Below are 24,217 nucleotides of genomic sequence, written 5' to 3'. Positions count from 1 at the left end.
TAGATGGGCCAGTTGTCATTTATTGTGACAACATGAGCAGTATACACTTGGCAAAGAACCCAATCTTTCATGCTAGAACAAAGAACATTGAGGTGCATTATCACTATGTGCGGGAGAAGGTTTTACTAGGTCTTATTGATCTAGTTTATGTCAGCACAGAGGATCAGGTAGCTGACATATTCACGAAAGCATTGGGCACAGAGAAGATGCGCAAGTTCAGAGACCTGCTTGGGTACAGGAATTGGGATTGAGCTCGAGGGGGAGTGTTGAGATATCGAGCTCCACTCGCGATATGCCAGGGTGACCATTGTGTATTTATGTCACCGACTTGTTAGCTGGAGATGCGGTTGGTACACCGCCCACAAATAATAGCTGGATGACAGCTATCCTTATCTACTCTAGTTTGTGGCTCAGTTAGTAAGCCACCTTAGTTAGTTGAGTTTGGTTGAGACCCACATATAGGGTTCTTCTATTTCTTTGTACTTGAGTTCTTTTGGCTTTCACAACTAAGAAGAGGAAAACTATTTTCAGCCTCCACCTTTGTGTGTATTCCCCCATTGTGCATGTGAGAAAGCCGTAAGTGAGACTCCTTCCCTCTCTCCCACTATCTTCACACCTTCAAGGCCCATCCCTGTATGTACTTTAATTTCTAATATCAATTTTTTGGTGGAAGTTATAGACCTCTGTGTTTTCTAGCAGTTTGTGGAATGATTTTGAGCCATTTCTAGAGGCTTCTGTGAAGGAGGTCCCTGGAATTTACCCATCAGCCAAATCAACCCCTTCAAGCCCCTAGATATATATCTGTTTATGTCATGTTGAGCCGAAAGATCTTCTTCCAACAACACATCGCTCTTCTCTTTGGCACCGACCAGCATGGTGAGATAATGGCCTCTGCAGATCCTTTTCTTCTCCCAATGCTGAACTACAACGTCACTTGGGATGTTACCATATTCATTCTCCTCTAAGGGAAGCAAGGAGAAAGATATGTTGTGGTTTTCTTTGCATGAAAATATTTTCTTCATCTCTCTTTGCAAGTGATAAGGGTCTCTATTATTAAGATTGGGAAGAGCTGGAGCTAAGAGGTGCATGAAGTTTCATTACCCCCAACTTCATGTCACAATACAATCTCCAAAGTACCATTGCATTCCTCCATAGGCATATCATAAAACTTCACCATGGCTTACAGAACTCTTCGAACATCCATCACAAAGTTATTGTTGACTGTGAATTCCAATTCTTTAGTCTCTCCAGCCTTTGTTTTCAAAGTTAGTGTACTACAAATTAACCGCTTCTTCAAAGTTGCATCATAAAATCTTATTATTTTCATTCTCTTGCATTGTTCGAAAGGTTTTCTCATCTGAATCTCCATGCAAGTTGCTCTGATAGACCTTGATTTGAGTTGAAAACTAAAAACATTCTAAAACTACATGAATGAACAATACTTAATTCTTGGAGCAAGGTTCTTTGAAAGAAAAATGTGATTAAACTTGTCCCTCCTAGTAGTCCCAAATGTGTTCCAGGATTGATGAAGTTGATGGTTCTTGCTTCAAAACAAATTATATGCTTCCAAACATCTCAAAATCTATTCCAAGCAATATTCTGTAGAAAACCATTGATAGTAAGAGTGAAAAAGACTCATTTCTCATGGAATTTCTTACAAAACAAACAAAATTTTCAATGTTTTCAAACCATTAAATAAAACAAAACAACACAACTACACAAAATGAACTACGAACTAACTGCCTCTTCAAAGTTACCTCATTAACAAACAAATCTCATCATAATCACTGTGTTGCATTGTTCCAAAGATTATCTCACCTGAACCTCCATACAAGTTGTCTAGATGGACCCCAAACCTTCACAAATGGTTCGAAATCATGCACCCTTAGAGATTGCAGAAGGGAAAGTAACTAGTATTGAGAGATGGGAAAAAGAAAGATTGATTCTCATGCATCAGCAACTGCAATGCCTAAAATTCAATATTCTTTGATCCTTTCTCAAAGAATCTCGTCCAGTAGCTCCTTCTAAGCTCCCAACACCTTGCATCATTCATGGCTTGCTTAGAACATTGATTGCCTTATGTTCCTAAATGAAATGATTTCAGATCATGGGAGAATCTCAGATGAGAGAGGAAGTGGCGAGATTTGAAGGAGAAGCGCCCAAAATAGAGAAAGAAGAAGGTAGGTTGAATCTCATTCAAAAATCTTGAACGTTTTGAAAGAATGAGAGTGAAATGGGAGGGAAATGCAGGTAGAGAAGAGAAGTGATGAGATTTTGGTGTGAGAGTCCATCCCATGAGAGGGAGAATAGAGAAAGAAGATTCCCATTCAAGAGCCAGCATGAAAATGGTACAAGTTTGATTGAGGTTCTCAGTTTGGTTACAATTAAAAAACGTGATGGGAGAGTTGAGGTAGCAAGTGGGTGCTCCACCTCATTGTTTAGGCCATTTAATAAAGAAATAGAGAAGTCAAGCCACTTCCAATATTCTATTTCCCTCCACCAACCAATATTCTATTGGGTTTTATTCACCTTATTCTTCCATGTCACTAGCCCAAGGGCTCCCGTATAGGGCCCTTTTTGATTCCAAATTTTTTGTAATGTGGAAATAATGTCACTATTGGGAGAAAAAGGCCTCATGTAGAGTGGCTGAAAGAGCTAGATTCTGTCTCACATAGGCCAAATATTGAGTACAAAAACATTCAGAGGAAAGCCCAACCAGATAAGGATATTACTCATAAGCAACATTAGTGACAAGGCATTCAAAGCTAGCAGGCAAGGTTATTGAATCCAATATTCACAAAACAATATGAGCCATATGGCACATTCCCATAGGAAGTAAAATCATGTGCATGCAAATGATTGATGGAAGAAAGAAGTGTGGTAAAGTGATCTCTACATGCATTAGATGAGAGAATGTCATGGATACATGTTGTTTTGGTAAAATGGATCATAGTGCAGGCCAAAGCATGAAATTTATGTGGTTTTGTCTTGATGACATCACTCACACATGGCATTTGAAGTTCACATGGCAACACACCAATGTTGAAGAGGCAAAGATGGTGGGTTAACAATAGTGTTGTTCAAATGCCATTTGTGAGTGATGTCATCAGGGCAAAAGTCAAAGTAGCGCCATGTTGCACATGGCACTACTTTGAGTCAAGTTGAGGTTGAAAATATCAATAAATGTGGCTACCTACTAGAGTTGGATTGTGCACAAATCAATATGTTAGAACCCTTAGTGATCCACCCAACTATAGATTTGGGGATGAGCAAGAGGGGGGAAATTTAGCACGCAAAACAAGTTTCAAAGATTAGTGTCCAACTTAGCTAATGATAGGATTAAGAGGTCTTTAGAATATATGACCTTATTAAAGGATTTGTGATTCTATTTAATTGCACAAGAGAATGCATAGTTTCAACTAGATTTGCATGAAAACTTTGTTGTAGCAAATTCATATGGATCGTTGAGGCATTTTTAATGCTAGCAATTTGAATTAAATATAATTATTTCAAGTATTTTAATTATGAAAGAGCAAAATTTTATAATGCTCAATCATAACAGCTTGAGATGAATGTGATTTTTTTAAAATCCTCCATTTATAACTCCTTGAAAATTATTTTTTGACCATAATTTTGTATGGTCCAACTTAAAAATGCATGGCATTATTGAGGGTCTTGGATCTATTTAATGAAGAAGAGAATGCTATTTAGACTTTATTTTTCTCAAAATAAGATTCCTTCTTGCTTTTGTAGGCATACATATGATTTTGTGAGGATTTATAAAGAAACTTATTACTTGAGCAATGATTTTCTAGCCTCACGATTCAAGTGCAAAGGATGGCATGCCATGAGCTACAAAGAACATTCATTAAAAGCTCGCAAAATTCACAAAATGTCAAAACCCAAGACTCCCAACCGTTGTTGCATAAGGAACCTTGGCCATCAAGGCCCTCTCATCACCTGATTTAGGTCTCTTCCTGATGCAATTTCACAGATCGTGGGACAATGCATGAACTAGCTCAAAAGCCCTATGGCGTAGGCAATATCAAGCCGTGTGGAGCATGGAGGCAATGGAGTACTTACTGCCTTCCCCCCCTCCATATTGAAATGCTGCAACACTTTTGTAACATACTCCTTCTGTGAAAGCCAAAGGAGTTTCCAACTCCGGTCATGCATGATGCGCATACCAAGTATATGACTTACACGTCCCAAATCTTCATGTCTAAGGTCGCATGTAGCTTGGACTTCAATGCAACCAGCTCATAAGTGTTTTTGCTAGCCAATAGCATATCATCCACATAAAGTGCCAAGAGAATATGCTATTATTCCTAGCCCTTTTAGTGTAGAGGCAGTGATCAATCTCAATTTTTCTAAAACCTTGGGAGTGAATGAAAGCATCAAATTTCTAATACCATTCTCTAGGCGCCTGCTTAAGGCCATAGATACTCTTTTTAAGCTTGTAAACCAAATTTTCTTTGCCCTTTTCCTCAAAGGCTTCCGGCCATACCATGTAAATTTCCTTATGCAAAACCCCCTGCAAGAAAGCTGTCTTGACATCCATATGCAAAAGCTCCATATCCTCTACTGCCACAAGCCTGAGTACGCATCTAAGTGTAGTCATCTTTACAACTGGAGAGAATATCTCATCAAAGTCCACACCCTTTTCTTGCTTGAACCCTTTACAGGCCTTATACTTAGGTACATCACTTGTGACCTTCATCTTGTAGGCCCATATACATGGCAATGCTTTCTTTCCATGTGGCAAAGAAACCAACTCCCAAGTCTTATTATTTCTGAGTGAACTCATCTCAAGTTGCATAGCATACTCCCACTTGAACTGATCCTCGTTCATCATAGTCTCTCTGTAGCAAGAAGGCTCCTCACAACAAGTAAGCATCACATCGTTTGCCTTTGGAATAAATTTCCCAGGTGGTTTAGATACTCTAGCTGATCATCTTAAGCCTGCATTTCAGCCTACTGTCCCACCTACATATCAACCACATTTGACTCATCATTTTCACCAATAAATGATCGTTCCTCTGCCCTTGATTATGTATCTACGGAAATGCTTGGTGGCACCATTTTCCGCACATTCGGTGCATAGACAACTTGTCTATCAACACATGCGGGTGCATTCACATTTTGGAAAGTGATTTTCCTCTTTTTCACATTGCTCATGGTTGTCTTACGCATTTTCTTCTCATTGAAGGCCATATCATGGCTTCACATGATTTTTGCTTTTGTATCTCAAAGATGTTAGCCCTTGTCTTCACTTTCACAAGTTAGTTGGGTTCGATTAGATGGTTCACTTAATTAGGATAAGATTTGGGTGAACTAACTTGGAGGTATTAAGTATTCTAACTCTTCTACTAATAGAAGGTTAGTGCTAACTATCTATCTTAGGTGACTGAAGAATAATCCTTCTTTCATTGTTCACATATTTATTCGATTTGCGCAATTTTTTATTTTCTTCATTTGTCATGTCCCACATGAAGTATATACCATTTTTTTACTTTTATCTATCACATGTAATGTATTATTGTTAATGATTTTCATAATCATTCGATTTTGTTTCCTTCCCTATCATACATTTTTGGTGATGACAATATTTTCATATATTCTCTTCATGAGATGATAACAGTATGCTTTTTTCGTGTCGACAATGTTTATTTACAATATTGATGACAATGTTTCCTTCACTGTTGCACACTATTTTTATTCCTTTCATTATTCACATGCTTCTAAAGTTTTACGCAATTTTTATTTTTTTCATTCGGCATATATCCCACATGAAGTATATAATAATTTTTAACATGACGTACACAATAATATTTAACGTCATTTTTTCCTTTTTTTACATAATTATTAATGAATTTCATAATTCCCCTTTCCTTGTCTATCATACATTTTCTGGGATGACAATGTTCTTTTCCTTTACACTGTCAATTGAGAATGTAACTCCGCATTCTAATTGCATTACCATTTTTCCTTGTCTATCATACATTTTCTGGGATGACAATGTTCTTTTCCTTTACACTGTCAATTGAGAATGTAACTCCGCATTCTAATTGCATTACCATTTTTCCGTCACGGGCACATTTCGATTTTTCTAGTTTAAGTTAACATTACGTTTTAACGCCGGAACGATTGTTCTTATCTAAAACAATTCTAGCTTGCCTATCATAGGTGGGGTGCCACTGCAGCCATATACGACAAATTGAAGCAGATGAAGACCGAGTGGCGTAAGCTCGGAACATGTGCTGAGACGTTAATCGTTACAAACGGAACGATCTAACTTATGAGCTCAAATCACATCGGCATAGCAAAATCATCTTTTATATAAATAGTTGAGCCAGATCTACTAGAAATGATCTGGGAGCTAGGTATGCAAACTCGTCAATCTTATGCCATAACAAAAAACCAAACTTTAGCGCAAATTGATCAAAAGAACAGATCATAGTTTGGGGCAGATCTTGTGATCAAAAATCACATCCGTCACCATGTCTCTAGTGGTGAAGTTTGGCCTCCTTCTCCGCATCTTTCTTGTCATGGCGTTCGTGCATGGCGAAAGCCCCAGATCCAATCGCTATTGCTCCTGCGACAGCTTCTCCGATGTGGTGATTGTGAGCGTGCTCAGGGTCTTTCTTGGCCTGATGTTTTTCATACTGTTACAAGAGCATAAAAAGTGAGAAGTCATAGAAGTTAAACTGCAAGGCAAAACAAAGAACTTCGAGCCCCTTGACCTCAAACCCTGCTCATACGCTCCAAAACAGGACTTATTGCTTGGAACACTTGCTACAACGGTGATCTATTATTACAACAGTTGAACATTGCAAGACGTGGCCCACATGATAGATAATAGCTCAAAATACAAGCACCCGGAAACTTCTAATGTGATTGACCCAGTTCTGTACATTGCAAGAAAGACTAATGCAACTCAGCAGCATGAACTAAAGCAACCAAAACAGAAGACTAGGAACAGAAGAGGGATACCAAAGCGGCGGCTCCGCTGAGGAGAGCACCGGCCTCAGCGATGTGCTCCTTGCGGGCATGTTGTTTGATCTCGACCGTGGAGTCATAGGGCTTGCCGTCGACGAAGGTGGAGGAACTTTGAAACTCAGTGGTCTCGACGACGACGTCGCCATCGCCGTGCTTCTTGTGCAAACCGAAGAGGCCACGGTCGCGATGCTCACCGGAATCAGCCATGGGGAGAGGTCGGAGGAGGGGCTGGGATGAAGACGAAGACGAAGCTGGCAGGGAGGATAGACCGTCCAGGATTTGATCACAAGATCAGGCGTGGATGAGGTTGCTATTTATAACGGGACGGCGGACGTGCAACGACGGAAGTTTTATCCGTGATTGACGGACTTTCTGAGTCCGTCAAGGTCGGGTTGTTTTACCACAGTTAAGCTCAAAGAGAACGTGCCACCGACACCCTTGAACCCAACACGGGTTCAAAATTGACCCATCCTACGCGGACTCCACGCGGTTCGGGGTTCATTTAATTTTGGCCCGTGTAGATATTTTTCATACTCACGCACATATCGTTTGGGCATTAATTGGTGCCTAATCACCCCCTTAATCTCCTTCCACTACCTACCCTCATCCTCATCTCATCTCTACAAGGTCCAACTTCACACGCTTGAGATTGAAAACAGCCACTTAGGAAATTGGAGATTAGCACCACCAAACCAACGGCTGCATTTCGCTCCAATCGAAGACGCCGAGGGTGCGCGATCGGCCTCGCAAGACCTTGGCATGCATTTCGCTGCAACAATAGACGCCGAAGGTCCAGAATCAGCCTCGCCAGACCCATGTATGTAATTCGATCCAACAAAAGGACGTCAAGGATGCATGGCAAAATTTTATGCGCAATACAGAACACGACACTGACGGTGCGTGCAAGGAGGCCATGCATGTATTTCACTAGGCAGCTGCATGTATTTCACTAGACAGACCAATCACAAATCCACAATTTATCGAATAAAAAACAATGATTTTTCCCTTTCGAAATACAAGCACCCTTTACTAAAGCCTACTCTGTAGGACGGGCCAAAAACAAAGCATAGGGCACGTGCCACATGCTTGAGATGCAAAACAAAGTCAGATTTCTCGAATAAAAAACAATGATTTTTCCCTTTCGAAATACAAGCACCCTTTGCTAAAGCCTACCCTGTAGGGCGGGCGAAAAACAAAGCACAGGGCACGTGCCACATGCTTGAGATGCAAAACAAAGTGAGAGAGGGGAAGCGATGGAAGGGAAGGGGAGAATCAGAGCTAAGCAAATTTCACAAACCTTTAGAACCATTTGTATACATCTAGAAGCATTAACCTTAGGTGGCAGGGTAATAATTGATGCTTTTGTGGCTTATATTAATCGACTAATGCATGTTTGGGTAGCTTAAGCTTATGTTAATAGAACTCATCCGTGGGGAGGGCAGCCACTAATTATTACATTTTCCCCCAAAAGTTTGCTAGGGTCCCTTGGAGTGCCTCCTTGGAGATTTGCAAGCATCGAGCATACAATAGTAAGAACTGGAAAAGCGTTGGTGATGGGCTGAACTTCGTTCGTGGAAAGGGTCTGAAATTGAGGTGCCTTATAGTTCTAGGAAAGAAAAATCAATGCTACCATCTAAATAAAAAGGAATTGTCTTCATGTAAGCACCTACCTTTGCAATACACATCCATGCAGTTAAAAGCAGCTATGGCTTTGGGATTGCTTTTTACTTTGGCTATATAAGGTTTTGCAAGCCCTCTACCCAATTTGAATTTTAGGACCCTCATGTGCTTTGCTCATTTTCTATTTGTGGGTGTATGTTAAGATGGGAGTCACTAGGGAGATGTGGGATTTCTGGCCAATATGGAGACAACGGGGACCGGTACAGGCTAGATGCAGCTAGCAATCACCATCTACTGTCATCAATAAAAGAGTCATGGTGATTTTACCGGCGTTCAGCTACGATTACAGCTATTGACATCCAGGTAATATGCCAGTATCTTATCCATTCGCAAGACTTATTCTCGGCGCTTACATTCTTGGTGTTATCTTGGCACCTAGGGAAGGGCCCGTTCCCTTGGATTATAATTCCTTGGGGAAGGAAGCGCGCCACCTCCCCGCCCACACTATGTGTGGTTATAACAATTATATATAACATATTATTATACAAATATTTTCAATTGCTCGTCCATTCAAAAGTGCTTGTTTTCAATCTAAATTCTTATAACATTCCTCTCTTTTGATGCATGTTCTCGATCTAAGGGAGCAAGGAAATCCAAGCTAGATGCAAGATCAAAAGATATCAACACCTTCATTCATATGATTGTAGTCCATGTGACAATATTGTATAGACTGCAATGAGGATCAATTATGAGCTCTTGTGAACGTTCCCTTATTCATGTATTTGTTGGGATTCAACTGATACCGCCAAGTCAATAAGAAATCACCACCCCTAATATTTGTAGGGAGGATCAGGTCCCAACGGACCCTATGTCATGTCTCATGTCCACATTTTTACTCATTCACTTTTTTCCTTTAAAAATTTGCTAAAATGCTAGGATTCAAGTTTACTTTTGGGTTAATAGTTGTACATGCTCCACGACAGAAAGCCTTGCCTATCACAATCTAGTTTCTCTTGTACAAAATCTTTTTTTAAAGAAAAAATAACAAACAAGTAACAATCTGATACATAATTCACGATGTTTTTCCTTTTTTCTCTTTCTTGTTTTGTTTTCACTTTTCTTTCTCTTTTGTCCTTTTTTTCCTCCACCATGAAGAAGAACCTCTTTGGATTGAAACTTCAATGTAAAGAACAATGGCAATCGATAGGTTCAGATGAGTGAAGTTGGAGTGAATTGAGCATTCTTGATGAGTTCATAGGCATGCCGATCGACAAGAAGCGGTCACGTGGCTCATAGCCCAACTCCCTTGTGGATGAGACCTCTAGGAAAACGTTAAGAACGTGTGATGATGGCAAGGATGGGGAAATGCTAGAGAATCTAGACTCCTATGCAGATGTAGTTAAGACCTTCATGTTAGACTTCGATCCACTAAACATTGCCTGCTTTGAGAATGATTTGTGAAAGATCAACCTCAGAAAGCATGAAGCCTTCTAACTAACAGACAGAGTGAACGAAAGGGTGGTTTGTGTCAAAGTGGATGTTCAATCGAGAGACCTATGTAGAGAATACAATAGGCTCCAGGATTGTGGTTTCTACATGCTCTTCATGGGCAAGATACCAACAGAAGATGAATTTCCAAGTTAGGATCACATATCAGCCAAAGTGTGGGTTGGTCGATTACTGCTTCATTGGAAGAGTGTAGCGTCACTATACCGCACATACGCTATGAGATATACAACGGTGCATCATCTACGAAAAACAAAGAGAAGAAGGAAGAGGAAGATCACCATAACACTGCGTAAGATGTATATATCTTAGATCAAGAACTCATATATCCCGAAAGAACAAAGTCGGAATGCTAGTAATAGCATGCGTACAAGAACAAGATATCGGTTAGGAACCATTTGAGAACCGAATCAACAGCCATTGTGACTAACCTACCCTCGCACACCCCTCGTAGTCACTGCTGCTAACCTGCATGGTTATGCAATAACACATGGCACTCACAGTGGACTGTGAGAATCCATAATAGATACCCATCCCCTATGATAGATATCAGTATGTGCGTGTGTATTTTGTGGAACAATCATTTTGGGTAGAGCCTCCACAAAAAACTAGGTGCATCCACTGATCAAGAGGAAGTACCTTTTCAATCCACGCACCCCATGGCAGTTGTTGCCTACCAATGCTCCTTTTGTGTAGCTGGGCGCTCTATTACAATCGGCTAAGAAGGAGGATCAGGCAGACCAGAAAAACAAGTATGATTGTTGTAAAACTTCTACAAAGTCTAATTTGCGAGTGGGCACACAGCTCCAACAAAAAACACAGGTAATGCCTTTGCCACTTCAAAACCTGTACTTGCTTACTTGAGTGAGCAACATCTTCCACAATGTCTTGAGAGAGTTCTTCATACTTTGCATGCCAATCTTCTTCAGTATGTGTTGACTCCGTAACAACCACCCCCTTTCCCTTGTTTGCATTACCGCTCCCATCTGCGAAAGCACTCGAACCCATCGGACTAGAGACTATTTGCACCTGATGACCACTTTTTGGTACTACTGACCCTACTCCAGCACCTACATCACCATCCGCATCTGGTCGGCGTTGGTGTGGAATAATAGCCCAACACGTCGACGGGGCCATTGCCTCTTACTAGCATGCAATCTATCTTTCGCACTCTGCTCACACGTCTCTTTGTAAAGCCTCAAAGAGTGAATCCATCCTCTCCATGTTGATGCTGACCGAACCAAGGAAAGCTCGCAAATATTCAGCCAGTCCATCGGTAGTACGGCATCGCAACAACAACTCATTATGAATACCCGCAATGTACTCTGCATGCAATTGTTGTGTGGCCTCTGACTGAGCTTTAGCTACCTACACTTGGGCTTCCAGGACCGCAACCCATTCCTCAAGTTGTTGCTGCATCCTTGCATTATGACTTTGCAGTGCCTCATTCTCATTACACAACTGAAAAACTTCAGTCTGTAGTGCCGTTACGAGTGATGAGGGGTTGGTCCCCATAGAACACCAAAGTTGCACATGTGTCGGTTGTAGCTGCAAATTTTATCCAGTTGAGGGTGTCAAAGAGACCACCCTAGGCTCAGAAACCACAATGACCTCCTCTACTACAGTAACTCGCAATGCCTCTATCATTGCTACGACTACTGCAGTAGATGTTGCCACATGGTTGTTTCTGTTGTGCGCTAGAGCTACTCCAGCCATCTTCGAGTAAGGTAACCTCCAACCACATGATTCCTTGATGAAGTACCTACCACAGCTGTCGCAGGCGCCATCGAAATGGTTACCCGCTCAAAAATCACCGATGGGGGGGAGTGGAGGTACCACATTGAGCTGCGTGAACGATAGCCCACTACTTAGCAAACTTATAGGCACCCCTATCAATGCCGTTAACTGCATGGGAAGCTTGTAAGGGGGGAAATAGAAGGAAGAACTATCACTGACACTCCCTGTGTGCCACGAGGACCTTGACGCCTATGCTTCTTAGACTTTCGACCAAACGAACTTTCATCCACATCCTGCAGAGGACCTTCTGGCTCCAAGGTAAAAATTAGTGCCGTATTCCTTGGAGGAAAAGTAGAGTCAAGCTGTCAGGGAAACAAAACTTCCAAAATCTGCCCGATCTTCGAATTCATAGCTTGTCTCTTCTCTACCACCGTCGCCACCCTCTGTGCCTCTACATGGATTCTTTCCTTCAAAATTTGTGCCCAAGGCACTGGTCTTTGCTCCGCTAATGTGATCATCCCACAAGACATGGGAGTAATCGTATAGGTCTTTGCTTGCAAACCGACCGACTCCCGAATCCATCGATAGAGATCACAAACTTGAACAGCCTTTGTAGTGCACCCCTTGAGGGTGTTGCATGGTGACTGGGACAAGACCTCGCTGAACATTTCTGTCATCATGAATCTTACCACATTGCCACATGTCCTCCTGTGATTGCTCCACTACCTCCACCTCAACCCAAGGGATCTGTGTGTCATTAGATACCAAAAATGGTCACTTAAGACCCCCGTCATGATGATAAGGATGCACTCGAAAGCCATAAACTGAATGTGGGAGAACATGCCCTTAGAGATCCGAAAGATAGAATGAAGTAGACCCACACTTGTGAAATATCCCGAAAGGTCCCAACCACTGCAACTTCAACGTCCCCAGCATCTGCCCTAAATGGTTGTTGAATAACAACATCACTTGTTCGTGTTTGAAGAGCCTTTTTTTTGAAGCCAAATCCACCCTCTGTGTCTGCCTTGCTTGAACCCCATGGTAAGATAATAACTTTCCATCCGCATACCATCCAACTGATCTAGCACATCCAGACATAACACCATAAACTCCTGTGGAAGAAGCCACCGCAATCCGCAAGCTCGGAACTATGTGCTTAATTAGTGTGATCGCCTCCATCCCAAATGCTAGCTTGAAGGGAGTCAGCCCAATTGCCACCTTAAAGGATGTGTGGTAGGCCCATAATGCGGCCAACAACTTTTCATCCCAATCTGTGCGGTGCTCACAACAACGAGATGATCCGCTTCAATGTATGATTTGTCGATTCAGCCAATCCATTGGCCTGTGGGTAATAGGGAGAGGACTTCTTGTGAATCACCATGTAAAAGGAATTCATCTGCTTAATGACCTTGTTGATGAAGTGAGTACCCCTATCACATTGACCAGCTTGATCAGACAACCAAACGATGTGAACACATATCGATAGAGGCATTGCGTGACATCATTTGTGGTGTTATCTCACAGTGCACATGCCTCCACCCACCTAGTACGGTAATCGATTGTGACAAGCATATAACAATTCCACGTGCGGGCCGCAGTTGGCTGAATGGACCCATGAAATCCAGGCCCCATTTTTTGAATGGTTCAAGTGGCAAAATGGGGTTCAGTGGCATTCGATTGGGATCTATGGGTTGACCCAAATATTGACATAGATTGTAACTCTTTGCGAACCAATGGGCATCTTTCTGCATGGTTGGCCACCATAAGCCTGCTTGTAGAATCTTCTTGGCAGTTATCGGTCCCGCAAAGTGCCCACGCGAAACACTGCAATGTGCCTCCATCAGAACCGTCGTTTGCTCATGAGGTTGGACACATCACAGCAAGGCCTGCCTCAAATGCCGCCGATACAATTTGCCTAGCATTGCTTCAAAAGATCGGCTTCGCAACACCAATTGCTCCTTTGCAGCTACTTAGGCATCACCTCATTGGTCAGAAAGGAGGACTGGGAGGATGATGAAGAGTGGAAGGAATTGGATGAGCTTGCACGCTCCACGATCATGCTCACACTTTAAAAATTGATGTATTTCAATGTGAAAGATATTGCAGGTGGTGCCTATGGTGTGTGGACAAAGTTGCATGATCTTTATGAGAAGCAAAGTGCCACTTGTCAAGTGTATTGGCTGAAGAAAGTCATAGATCTTCGCATGGAAGAAGGGACTTCAATGTCTAGCCATTTAAATGAGTTTAACACAATTTTCAATCAACTTTCAACTCAGGAAATTGCCTTTAATGAGCCAGTTAAGACAATGTTCTTATTGGTCACCCTTCCTAAAAGTTGGGACACTCTAGGACTGCTATAAGCAATTCAGCCCGTGCAAGAGGCCTAACAAGCAATGATGTTGAGAGTAGCCTTCTCATGAGGAGGTAAATAGAATGAACAATGCTGGAACTAAAAGTTCAAGTGCTCTTAATGTGAGAGGGAGGTCATATTCCAGGGGGAAATACCAGGACAGAAATACAAGCAAGACTAGAAGCAAATCTAGAGGAAAATCCCATGCCAAAAAGGACTTGGAATGCTTCTATTGTGGGAAGAAAGGCCATTTCAAAAAGGATTGCTACAAATGGAAGAATGATAAGTGCAAAGGCAAAGCTAATGTACAGCCCAAGAAGGAAGAGAAATCCACGGTCAATATAGAGGAAGTGAATGCCATAAGCAACAATAGTGATGAGGGTGACATTTTTTATGCCTCTATGTTTGAGCATGCTTTTCTTGTGACTAGTGATGATGTATTGTCACAGAATTGTAAACTAGACTCAGGAGCATCTTTCCATGTCACTCCACACAAGGAGTGGTTTATCATTTATGATGCAGGAAGGAAAGGAACCGTGAGACTTGGAAATGATTATCCATGTGACATTGTTGGAGTGGGAGATATCCACTTGTCTCTTCGTAATGGTTCTACATTTGTACTCAAGAATGTTAGGCATGTTCCAAATCTAAAAAAGAGCTTGATAAGTATGGGACATGGCTATCATGTGTTTTTTGGCAACAATACATGGAAAATTAGCAACGGGTCACTTGTGATTGCTAGAGGTTCCAAGCATGGAACGCTGTACTCAATGCATGTGTCAGGCATAAGAGATAATGTAATCAATGTGATCGAGCAGCCATCCATCTCTTTGTGGCATTGGCGGTTGGGACACGACAGGAATGAAGATACTTTTTGGTTTGTAGTATGTTCTCATGTTTAATTTTTCAGATTTTAGCATGTGTGAGCATTGCATGTATGGGAAGCAAACAAACACGGTCTTCACATAAAAAATCTTTGAGCAAGAAGAGGCTTGAACCATTGTAGTTGGTTCACAGTGCTGTATGTGGACCTATGCCTACTGTCTCATTGGGTGGTGCTTCTTACTTTGCTACTTTCATTGATGATGCTACATGGAAAGTGTGGATCTATCCTCTTCAGAAGAAGAGTGATGTCTTTGAAGCATTTCAAAAGTTCTTAGCATTTGCTAAAAATCAGTCGGGCAAGAAGCTCAAATGCTTGCGCATTGATAATGGAGGAAAGTATACCTCTCATGCATTTAAGAATTTTTGTGAGCTATGTGGCATCAAGTGGGAGTTTACTTCTGAGAATCCTTCTCAGAATGGGGTTGCTGAGAAGATGAATAGAACTATTCAAGAAAGGAATGTAAGCATGCTTTCTAATGCCGGTCTACCTCATGGCTTTTGGGTTGAGTCTATCAAGATAGTAGTACACCTTATCAAAAGATCACCTAGCAAGGCACTAGATGGGAAAGTGCCAGAAGAGGTTTGGTCAGGCAACCCACCATCTTATGGGCATCTTCGTGTATTTGGCTGTGAAGCTAATGTTCATATCCCTAAGGAAAAATGCAGCAAGCTTGATCCAAAGTCAAGGAAGTGCACTTTTCTTGGATAGGTGATTCAGGTGAGATGGGATACCGATTGTGGGATCTAGAGGCCAGGAAGATAGTACGCAGCCATGATATTATCTTTAATGAGGACAAGATGCACAAGAAGCCAGAGAAGACTGTTGAGATACGCAGAGTGGTGTTTCAGGAGGATGGACAACCACCATATGAGAGGCATGCACAACCTGTTCCACATGATGCAGGGCATGGACAGCCCATAGATCGTGAGGTGGGAGAGCCACATCTAGGTGGACAACCTTAGGTTATGTAGGAAAATCAGTTGGGATAGCAATATGCTCATGGTGAGCAAGTGTTGAGACATTCCACTAGAGTCTCACGACCTCCACAGAGATATGCTTCATCTCTAGATTATGTCATGTTGACAGATTGTGGTGAGCCTTCATGCTTTGAGGATGCTATGTCTAGGGATGACAAGCATAAGTGGGAGAAGGCTATGCAATTAGAGATGGATTCTTTGATGAAGAATGCTACTTGGGCTTTTGTTTATTTGCCCAAAGAAAAGCATGCATTGCCATGCAAATGGGTTTACAAGCTGAAGATGTCTCCAGCAGATGCATTGCCTAAGTATAAGGCAAGGTTGGTAGCCAAGGGTTTTAAACAGAAGAAGGGTATTAACTTTGATGAGATATTTTCCCCAGTGGTGAAGATGAATACCCTTCATACAGTGCTTGCATTGGTTGCCAGAGAGGACATGGAGCTTGTCCAAATGGATGTAAAAACAGCTTTTCTACATGGAGATCTTCATGAGTACATCTATATGTAGCAGCCAGAGGGGTTTGTTGTGTAGGACAAAGAATGGATGGTATGAAAGCTTCAGAAAAGTCTTTATGGGCTGAAGCAGGCTCCTAGGGAGTGGTACCATAAGTTTGATGCATTTACGTAATCCCAAAGATACAAACGGAGGGAGACAGATCATTGCCCCTACACGAAGAAGGCATCAGATGGCAGCCTTCTTATTTTGATTTTATATGTTGATGACATGCTTATTGCTGGGAAATCTACTTTGGATGTGGATGCATTGAAGAAAAGGTTGCATGAGACCTTTGACATGAAGGATTTGGGTGATGCCAGTCACATACTTGGCATGAGGATTGTTTGGGATAACAATAAACTCCTTCATTTGTCATAGAAAGGGTACATTAGCAAGGTACTTGAGCATTTCAATATGGAGGGGGGGAAGTCCATAAGTACCCCGTTGCCTCCATATGTGAAATTCAGCCAAGCAGACAACCCTAAGTCGGACTGAAATGGCAAAGATACCTTATGCATCCATAGTAGGAAGCTTGATGTATGCCACTAATGGTGGTCCATGTGTTTGACTTGCGTGACCCATTGCAAGGCTCTTGTTGGCCTTTCAACCTCTGGCTTGTGAATGGCGATGAGCTAGAGTTGGCCCTTGCTCTTCTGGTGGTCATAGTGGCAGATCTTGCTAAGGGCATCTAGCTTCTTCTTCATGGAGTACTTCTCACCGACGACCGACAGGCCGAAGGCTGCACGTACCACATCCTGATTGATCTGGTAGTGGTGGGCATTGCCTGCTACATCTCATAGGACACCAACGTTGGTGTTGTTGTTGTATGCCTTGAGGAATTTTGCTAGCAGCTTCATGTCCAGGTGGCATGGGAGACGGTCTACCATTCTGATCAGGCCAGTTGTGGGGGTTAAAGGTCACTGTGCCTTAACCCCAGTTATGTACAATACTCAAACACATATATAAATGAATGAAAAAGAAGATTAGGGTGGTTCTGCACCCACCAAAACTTGTGTGGCTCTCTGTCTCTCTCTCTCCTTCTTCCATTCTTGCTTCCGTTGAGAGCACTCTCAACTGGTATCAGAGCCCGGGTGATCTAGCTGAGCGTGCGAAGCTCAGCAGCTCTGTGGGAGGAAGGAGAAGCTCTGTGGGAAGCTTTGTGGGTGACTTTACTTGCATCCGAGTGTGCAAAGACCTTGGAGGAACCTTTGGAAAAGTCACTTTGGCTTTACGAAGTGGTTTTGAGAGCCTGTTAAGAGCTTTCAAAGAAAAAGTCGTTTTTTGAGCTTTTCCCTGTTCCGTTCGATGACAGAGACTCCATATTGACTTGTAGAGGCAACTATTGCTTGCTTTTGGTGTCCACATTACTTCAGGAGCTTGGAAACACCTTCATTCTTGAATCTGGAATCATTTCATTGGATTTCTGACTCACTGTGTCAGTTCCTGCGTTTTTTGCCCGGGTGTTGGAACTCAAGTTTGGAGCAACCATTTGCAGATCACTCTGGTTGCAGTTTGAGTAGTGTGTGCTCATTCGTGGTATGCATTGGGTTGTAATGGATGATTTATAGGCCATTTGGATGCATTGCGGTCCTTGTTGGATGCGATGATAGGCCCAAATTGCCTTGTGGGATGCTATTTTTTATGGACGCTTTGCACATGGATGATATTTTATGCTGAGGGACAGCTTTGAAACATTGCAGGTGATGCACTGATAGTGCTATGCTCTCTTGGATGAGACATTATTGATGTATATGCCAGTGGACAGTGTTTATGCTTGAGTCATTTGGCACTTATTGGCATTTTCTTTTGGGCCAGATTTGCTCATATGGATGCATAGTATATGCACATGAGTCAGATGCATCTTTTGATGCTTTGAGCTTTGAGCTTTGGTGATATTTCAGTCTATTGTGGCATACACATTTGGGTGCACCTAGTATTTGGTGTGATTCTCTCTTGCAGGTACTAGCATTTGGGATTTTGCTTTATTTGCATCATGGCATCCTCTTCCATGCCTGAAAAGGAGTTTTTCAGCATTAAAAAGTTTGATGGGACAAACTTTTCTTTGTGGAAAGAACAAATAAGGGATGTGCTTATTCAAAAGAAGCAGATTAAACCCTTGGCAAGGATTGAAGCTAAGCCTGCAAATATGTCTGAGGATGATTGGAATGAGTTGGATCCATTAGCAAAGTCTACTATTAGACTTCATCTTGCAGAGTCAGTTTATTTCACAGTAGTAAATGAGCAGACTACGGAAGATTTGTGGAAGAAACTGTGTGCCACTTATGAGAAGGAAACTGCCTCTAATAAAGTTTACCTCATGAAGAGGTTGTTTGAGCTGCAGATGAAGGAAGGGGTCTCCATTGCTTCTCATTTGAATGAATTCAATATTATTTTCAGCTAGCTTCAGGCTCAGAAAATGAATTTTGATGCGGAGACTAAGGCAATATTTCTCTTATGTTCATTGCCATCCTCATGGGATACCTTCCGTACAGCTGTCAGTAACTCTGCACCTGGTGGAGTACTAAAATTTGATGATGTTGTGGGTAGCTTGTTGGCCGAGGAGATTAGATGGAAGTCTATGGATGGCAACAAGCAGGATGCAACCTTAAATGTGCAAAGGGGCAGATCACAGTTCAGGGGGAAGTCCCAAGAAAGAGGGAAGTCTCGTAGCAAATCCAGGGCACGGAACATTGAGTGTTACCATTGTGGCAAGAAGGGCCATATGAAAAAGGATTGCTACAAGCTGAAAAGAGAGCAAAAGGATAAGAAAAAGAATGCAAATTGGGGTGCAAATCAAAAGGAAGAGAGTCCAAGGGAGGACAAAGGAAAAGTGAAGATCGAGGAGATCAATGCAGTCACACATGATAGTGACAATGATGTTCTCTTCATGTCTAGTTTATCTGCAGAGTTGCTTACCACTTCAGATGATGCATATTCCCAGGATTGGATTTTGGATTCTGGTGCTTCATTCCATGTTACTCCCCATAGGGAATGGTTCTCCACTTATGATAGTGGAAAGACAGGTTGTGTGCATCTTGGAAATGACTATGCATGTGACATAGTGGGAGCAGGTGACATAAAGTTTTCTTTTGCAAATGGGTCTGCATTTGTTTTGAAACATGTGAGACATGTGCCTAAGCTGACCAAGAGTCTAATTTCAGTGGGTCAGCTAGATGATGCTGGTTTTCACACCACTTTTGGCTTTCAAAGTTGGAAAATTCAAAAGGGCTCTATGCTCTTGGCTAGGGGTGCCAAGTGTGGGACTTTGTATCCCTTACATGTATCAGGGGTATTTGATCATGTTGTTGCAATAACCGAGCAGCCAAGCACTTCTTTGTGGCATTGCAGGTTGGGGCACATGAGCCAGAATGGAATGAAACTCTTATGCCGTTTGGGTTATGTACCGCATTTGAGTTTCTCTGATTTTGAATTTTGTGAGCATTGTCTCTATGGGAAGCAGACTAAATCAGCCCATAAAAGAAGGGGAAAGAAAGAGTTTGAAATGCTTGATTTGGTGCATTCAGACGTATGTGGTCCCATGCCTACACGGTCATTAGGCGGGGCTGAATACTATGTGACATTCATTGATGATGCAACTAGGAAAGTGTGGGCTTATGCTATAGCTCGGAAGAGTGATGTATTCCAGGTATTTCAGAAATGGCTGGCCTTGGTTGAGAATCAGTCAGGTAGAACGCTTAAATGCCTACGGACTGACAATGGTGGAGAGTATCTCTCTCATGACTTTCAGCATTTCTGTGATACTCGTGGGATTAAGAGGGAGCTTACATCCCCTCGTACTCCAGAGCAAAATCCAGTTGCAGAAAAGATGAACCATACCATTCAAGAAAGGTTGCAATGCATGCTTTCCAATGCAAATCTTTCTGGTGGTTTTTGGGCTGAGGCAATGAAGACTGCAGTGCATGTGATCAATAGATCACCTAGCAAGAGTTTGGATGGTGGTATTCCTGAAGAGGCATGGAGTGGCAAGAAGCCCTCTTACTCTCATTTGCATATATTTGGGTGTGAGGCATATGCACATGTGCCAAAAGAGCTTCGAAAGAAGCTAGATCCTAAGTCTAGGAAATGCATCTTTCTGGGTTATGGTGAAAGTGGAGAGATGGGCTATCGTCTCTGGGATCCAGAAGCAAAGAAGATCATACGCAGCCATGATGTGGTCTTCAATGAGAAGAAGATGCATAAGGCACCCATGAGGGATGTGGAAATGAGGAGAATCACTTTCCAGGATGTGAATCCACCTGCCTATGTTGATAGACAGCAAGCTGTCCATGCACCAAATGTGCAAGAAATGGTACAACCAAGTACTCCCACAGGTATACAATCAAGGGTAGATGATGGATCATCTATTGGTGGAAATGATGAGCCAAATGTGGCTGATATGCAAGTGGGACAGCAAGCTGAAATGCCCTTGAGAAGATCATCTGGAGTGTCTAGACCGCCTGATAGGTTTGTTCCAGGGGTAGACTATGTGATGCTTATTGATTGCGGGGAGCCTTCTTGCTACAAAGAGGCTATGATGCGTGAGGATCAACGCAAGTGGGAGTATGCTATGCAATCAGAGATGAGTTCACTTATGAAGAATAAGACTTGGGACTTGGTTTCTTTGCCACATGGAAAGAAAGCATTGCCATGTAAATGGGTCTACAAAATGAAGGTCACATGTGATGATGTGCCTAGGTACAAGGCCCGTTTGGTTGCTAAAGGTTCAAGCAAGAGAAGGGTGTGGACTTTGATGAGATATTCTCTCCGGTTGTGAAGATGACCACACTTAGATGCATGCTTGGACTAGTGGCATCAGAGGATATGGAGCTTATGCAGATGGATGTCAAGACAGCTTTCTTGCATGGGGATTTGCATGAGGAAATTTACATGGTTCAGCAGGAAGGCTTTGAAGAAAAGGGCAAAGAGCATTTAGTTTGCAAGCTGAAGAAGAGTCTCTATGGTCTTAAGCAAGCACCTAGAGAATGGTATCAGAAGTTTGATGCTTTCATTCGGTCCCAGGGTTTTAGAAGGAGTGAAATTGATCATTGCCTCTACACTAAAAGGGCTAAGGATAATAGCCTGATAATCCTGGTACTATATGTGGATGATATGCTATTGGCTAGCAAGAATACTTATGAGCTAGATGCATTAAAGGCCAAGTTGCATGAGGCCTTTGATATGAAGGATTTGGGACTTGCAGGTCATATTCTTGGTATGCGCATCACGCGTGATCGAAGTAGGAAACTCCTTTGGCTTTCATAAAAAGAGTATGTTACAAAAGTATTACAGCGTTTCAATATGGAGGGGGGGAAGGCAGTGAGTACTCCATTGCCTCCATATGTGAAACTGAGTCATACAGATAGTCCCAAATCAGATGAGGAGAGGGCCATGATGGCCAAGGTTCCTTATGCATCAGCAGTTGGGAGTCTTATGTATGCTATGATAGCTACTAGACCAGACATTGCATTTGCAGTGGGAGTTGTTAGCCGGTATATGGCTAATCCAGGAAAGAGGCATTGGGAGGCAGTTAAGTGCATCATGAGGTACATGAAGGGTACCAAGGAGATGTGCATCTGCTTTGGTAAAGGAGACATGCGTGTACTTGGGTACACAGATTCAGACTATGTAGGGCATGTGGATAGTAGGAGATCCACTTCTGGTTATGTGTTCACCTTTGCAGGTGGTGCAGTGTCGTGGATGTCTCGCGCACAGAAGTGCGTTGCTTTGTCTACCACAGAGGCTGAGTATGTTGCAGCCACAGAGGGTTGCAAGGAGGCTATATGGCTTGATCGGCTAGTGGGAGATTTGGGGATTCATACAGGTGTACCGACATTGCATAGTGATTCCATGAGTGCTATTCAGCTAGCACGGAATCCGGTCTTTCATGCAAAGACCAAACACATTGAGGTCAGGTACCATTTCATCAGGGAGGTACTTGAGGACAAGCGCATAGAGCTTGTCAAGGTTCATACAAATGATAACCCTGCAGATATGCTGATGAAGAGTCTACCTAGTCAGCGGTTTGAGTATTGTTGTGTATTGATGGGCATTGGATAGTATGCTCACTGGTTGTTCTCCCTTAAAGGCACATTGTCCTTTAAGTGGGAGGTTGTGGGGGTTAAAGGTCACTGTGCCTTAACCCCAGTTATGTACAATACTCAAACACATATATAAATGAATGAAAAAGAAGATTAGGGTGGTTCTGCACCCACCAAAACTTGTGTGGCTCTCTGTCTCTCTCTCTCCTTCTTCCATTCTTGCTTCTGTTGAGAGCACTCTCACCAGTGACTCTGATCGCCGCCTCCACCTCTGGCTGCTTCAGTGCTGCATATGCTAATGTTGTATGGTAGTGGAGGGTGTATTCGTGGCCCTCATAAGCGAAGCACGGGTACACAATGCACGCATCCAATTCCTTGAGCCATGCTTCTCCGAGGTATGAGTGCAATTGGGAGCACGCAACTTTGTATTCGCCTCCTGTTGGAGCCAGGGTGCACTTTCTTGATCTCGAGGGGGGTGTACCAACTGTTGTTGTACCCTGCTGGGTGGCCTGTTTGTTGGAAACTTCTTCTTGCCCTTGCAAACCTTCTATGGGGACCTCGGAAGGCATGCAGATCATTGCAGACGGAGTGCTTTGGGAATCTAAGGGGCCAATGGGTTGTGAGATTGGGTGAGGGTAAATTCCCAAGTCTGTTTCAAACTTGAAGAACTCGTGTTCAAGATCCATCGAAAAGAGTGATGGTAGTTGAGTGATGAGGGAGTTGGTGGATGAGGAAGAGCGGGAGGACATAAACAGGATGTTTAGGCAGTGGAAGAGGGTAGGAGGCTATGAGAATTCTGGGCAAATTTCACGAGTCTGGGGGAAATCGCTATGGCCATGACCCAACGGGATAAGGCCTGTTTATATAGATTTTCCATCCCCATGACCAATGGGATCTTTTAATGGCAACAGTCGATGGGATAAGTAGATGGCGACAATCGTCGACATACCGCTTTGGCAACGGCGGTGGGATATGAAAGAACACCATGACCAACATGATATGGGATAGCGACGGTCAGTGAGATATGACAACGGTGACAGTCGGTGGGATCTAGGATCACGATGGTTGGTGGGATACTTCTTTGACGATGATCGGCGGTGGGATACTTGATGGCACTGCTTGGCGGGATCTGGGATGATGACAGTTGGTGGGATACTTCTTTGGCGATGACTCATGGGACACTTGATGGCATCGGTCCGACAGTCGGTGGGATACTTCTTTGGTGAGGACCGGTGGGATCCTCGATGGTGACGATCAGCGAGATATTCTTTGGCGACGACCGGCAGGATCCTTGATGGTGACAGTCGGTGTGATACTGATTGTGTAGAGAAAAAGAAGATAAGGGGGATGGGGGTGTGAAGGTGAGTGGGGAAGGGAGTGAGCGGAGTGCATTTGTGTAGTGTGGGAAGCGTACAAGATGGTGAACAAATGCAAAAGTGGACATACTGACCCTAATCACCTAGTGCTGACCATGGATGTGTGCATGTGTGCATGTTCAGTAGTGACTTGTGGGCTACGGGTGCATCGGGTGAGATGCCTACCATACAGATTCACCTAGACCTGAACTTGATGATTATGAGGAATGTGGTGCGGGTGGATGCCGTGCTGC

General features: G+C 42.8%; 1 protein-coding gene across 1 annotated transcript; it reads right to left on the bottom strand.

Moving 5' to 3' along the window:
* Window positions 1-6,360: 6,360 nt before the first annotated feature.
* On the bottom strand, window positions 6,361-7,291 carry LOC147885815 (uncharacterized). The gene is made up of 2 exons (XM_087396662.1): window positions 6,994-7,291; window positions 6,361-6,665 (listed from the first exon to the last, which is right to left on the bottom strand). The coding sequence occupies exons 1-2, from the start codon at window positions 7,204-7,206 to the stop codon at window positions 6,507-6,509; spliced, it is 372 nt and encodes a 123-aa protein (XP_087252788.1). The 5' UTR covers window positions 7,207-7,291; the 3' UTR covers window positions 6,361-6,506.
* Window positions 7,292-24,217: the final 16,926 nt, after the last annotated feature.

This window comes from Dipteris shenzhenensis, chromosome 25 (assembly GCF_047967505.1).
Source record: "Dipteris shenzhenensis isolate YYH24624 ecotype China chromosome 25, Dip_SZ_1.0, whole genome shotgun sequence".
Lineage (NCBI taxonomy): Eukaryota > Viridiplantae > Streptophyta > Polypodiopsida > Gleicheniales > Dipteridaceae > Dipteris > Dipteris shenzhenensis.
This window is presented reverse-complemented; position numbering and strand designations above follow the sequence as displayed.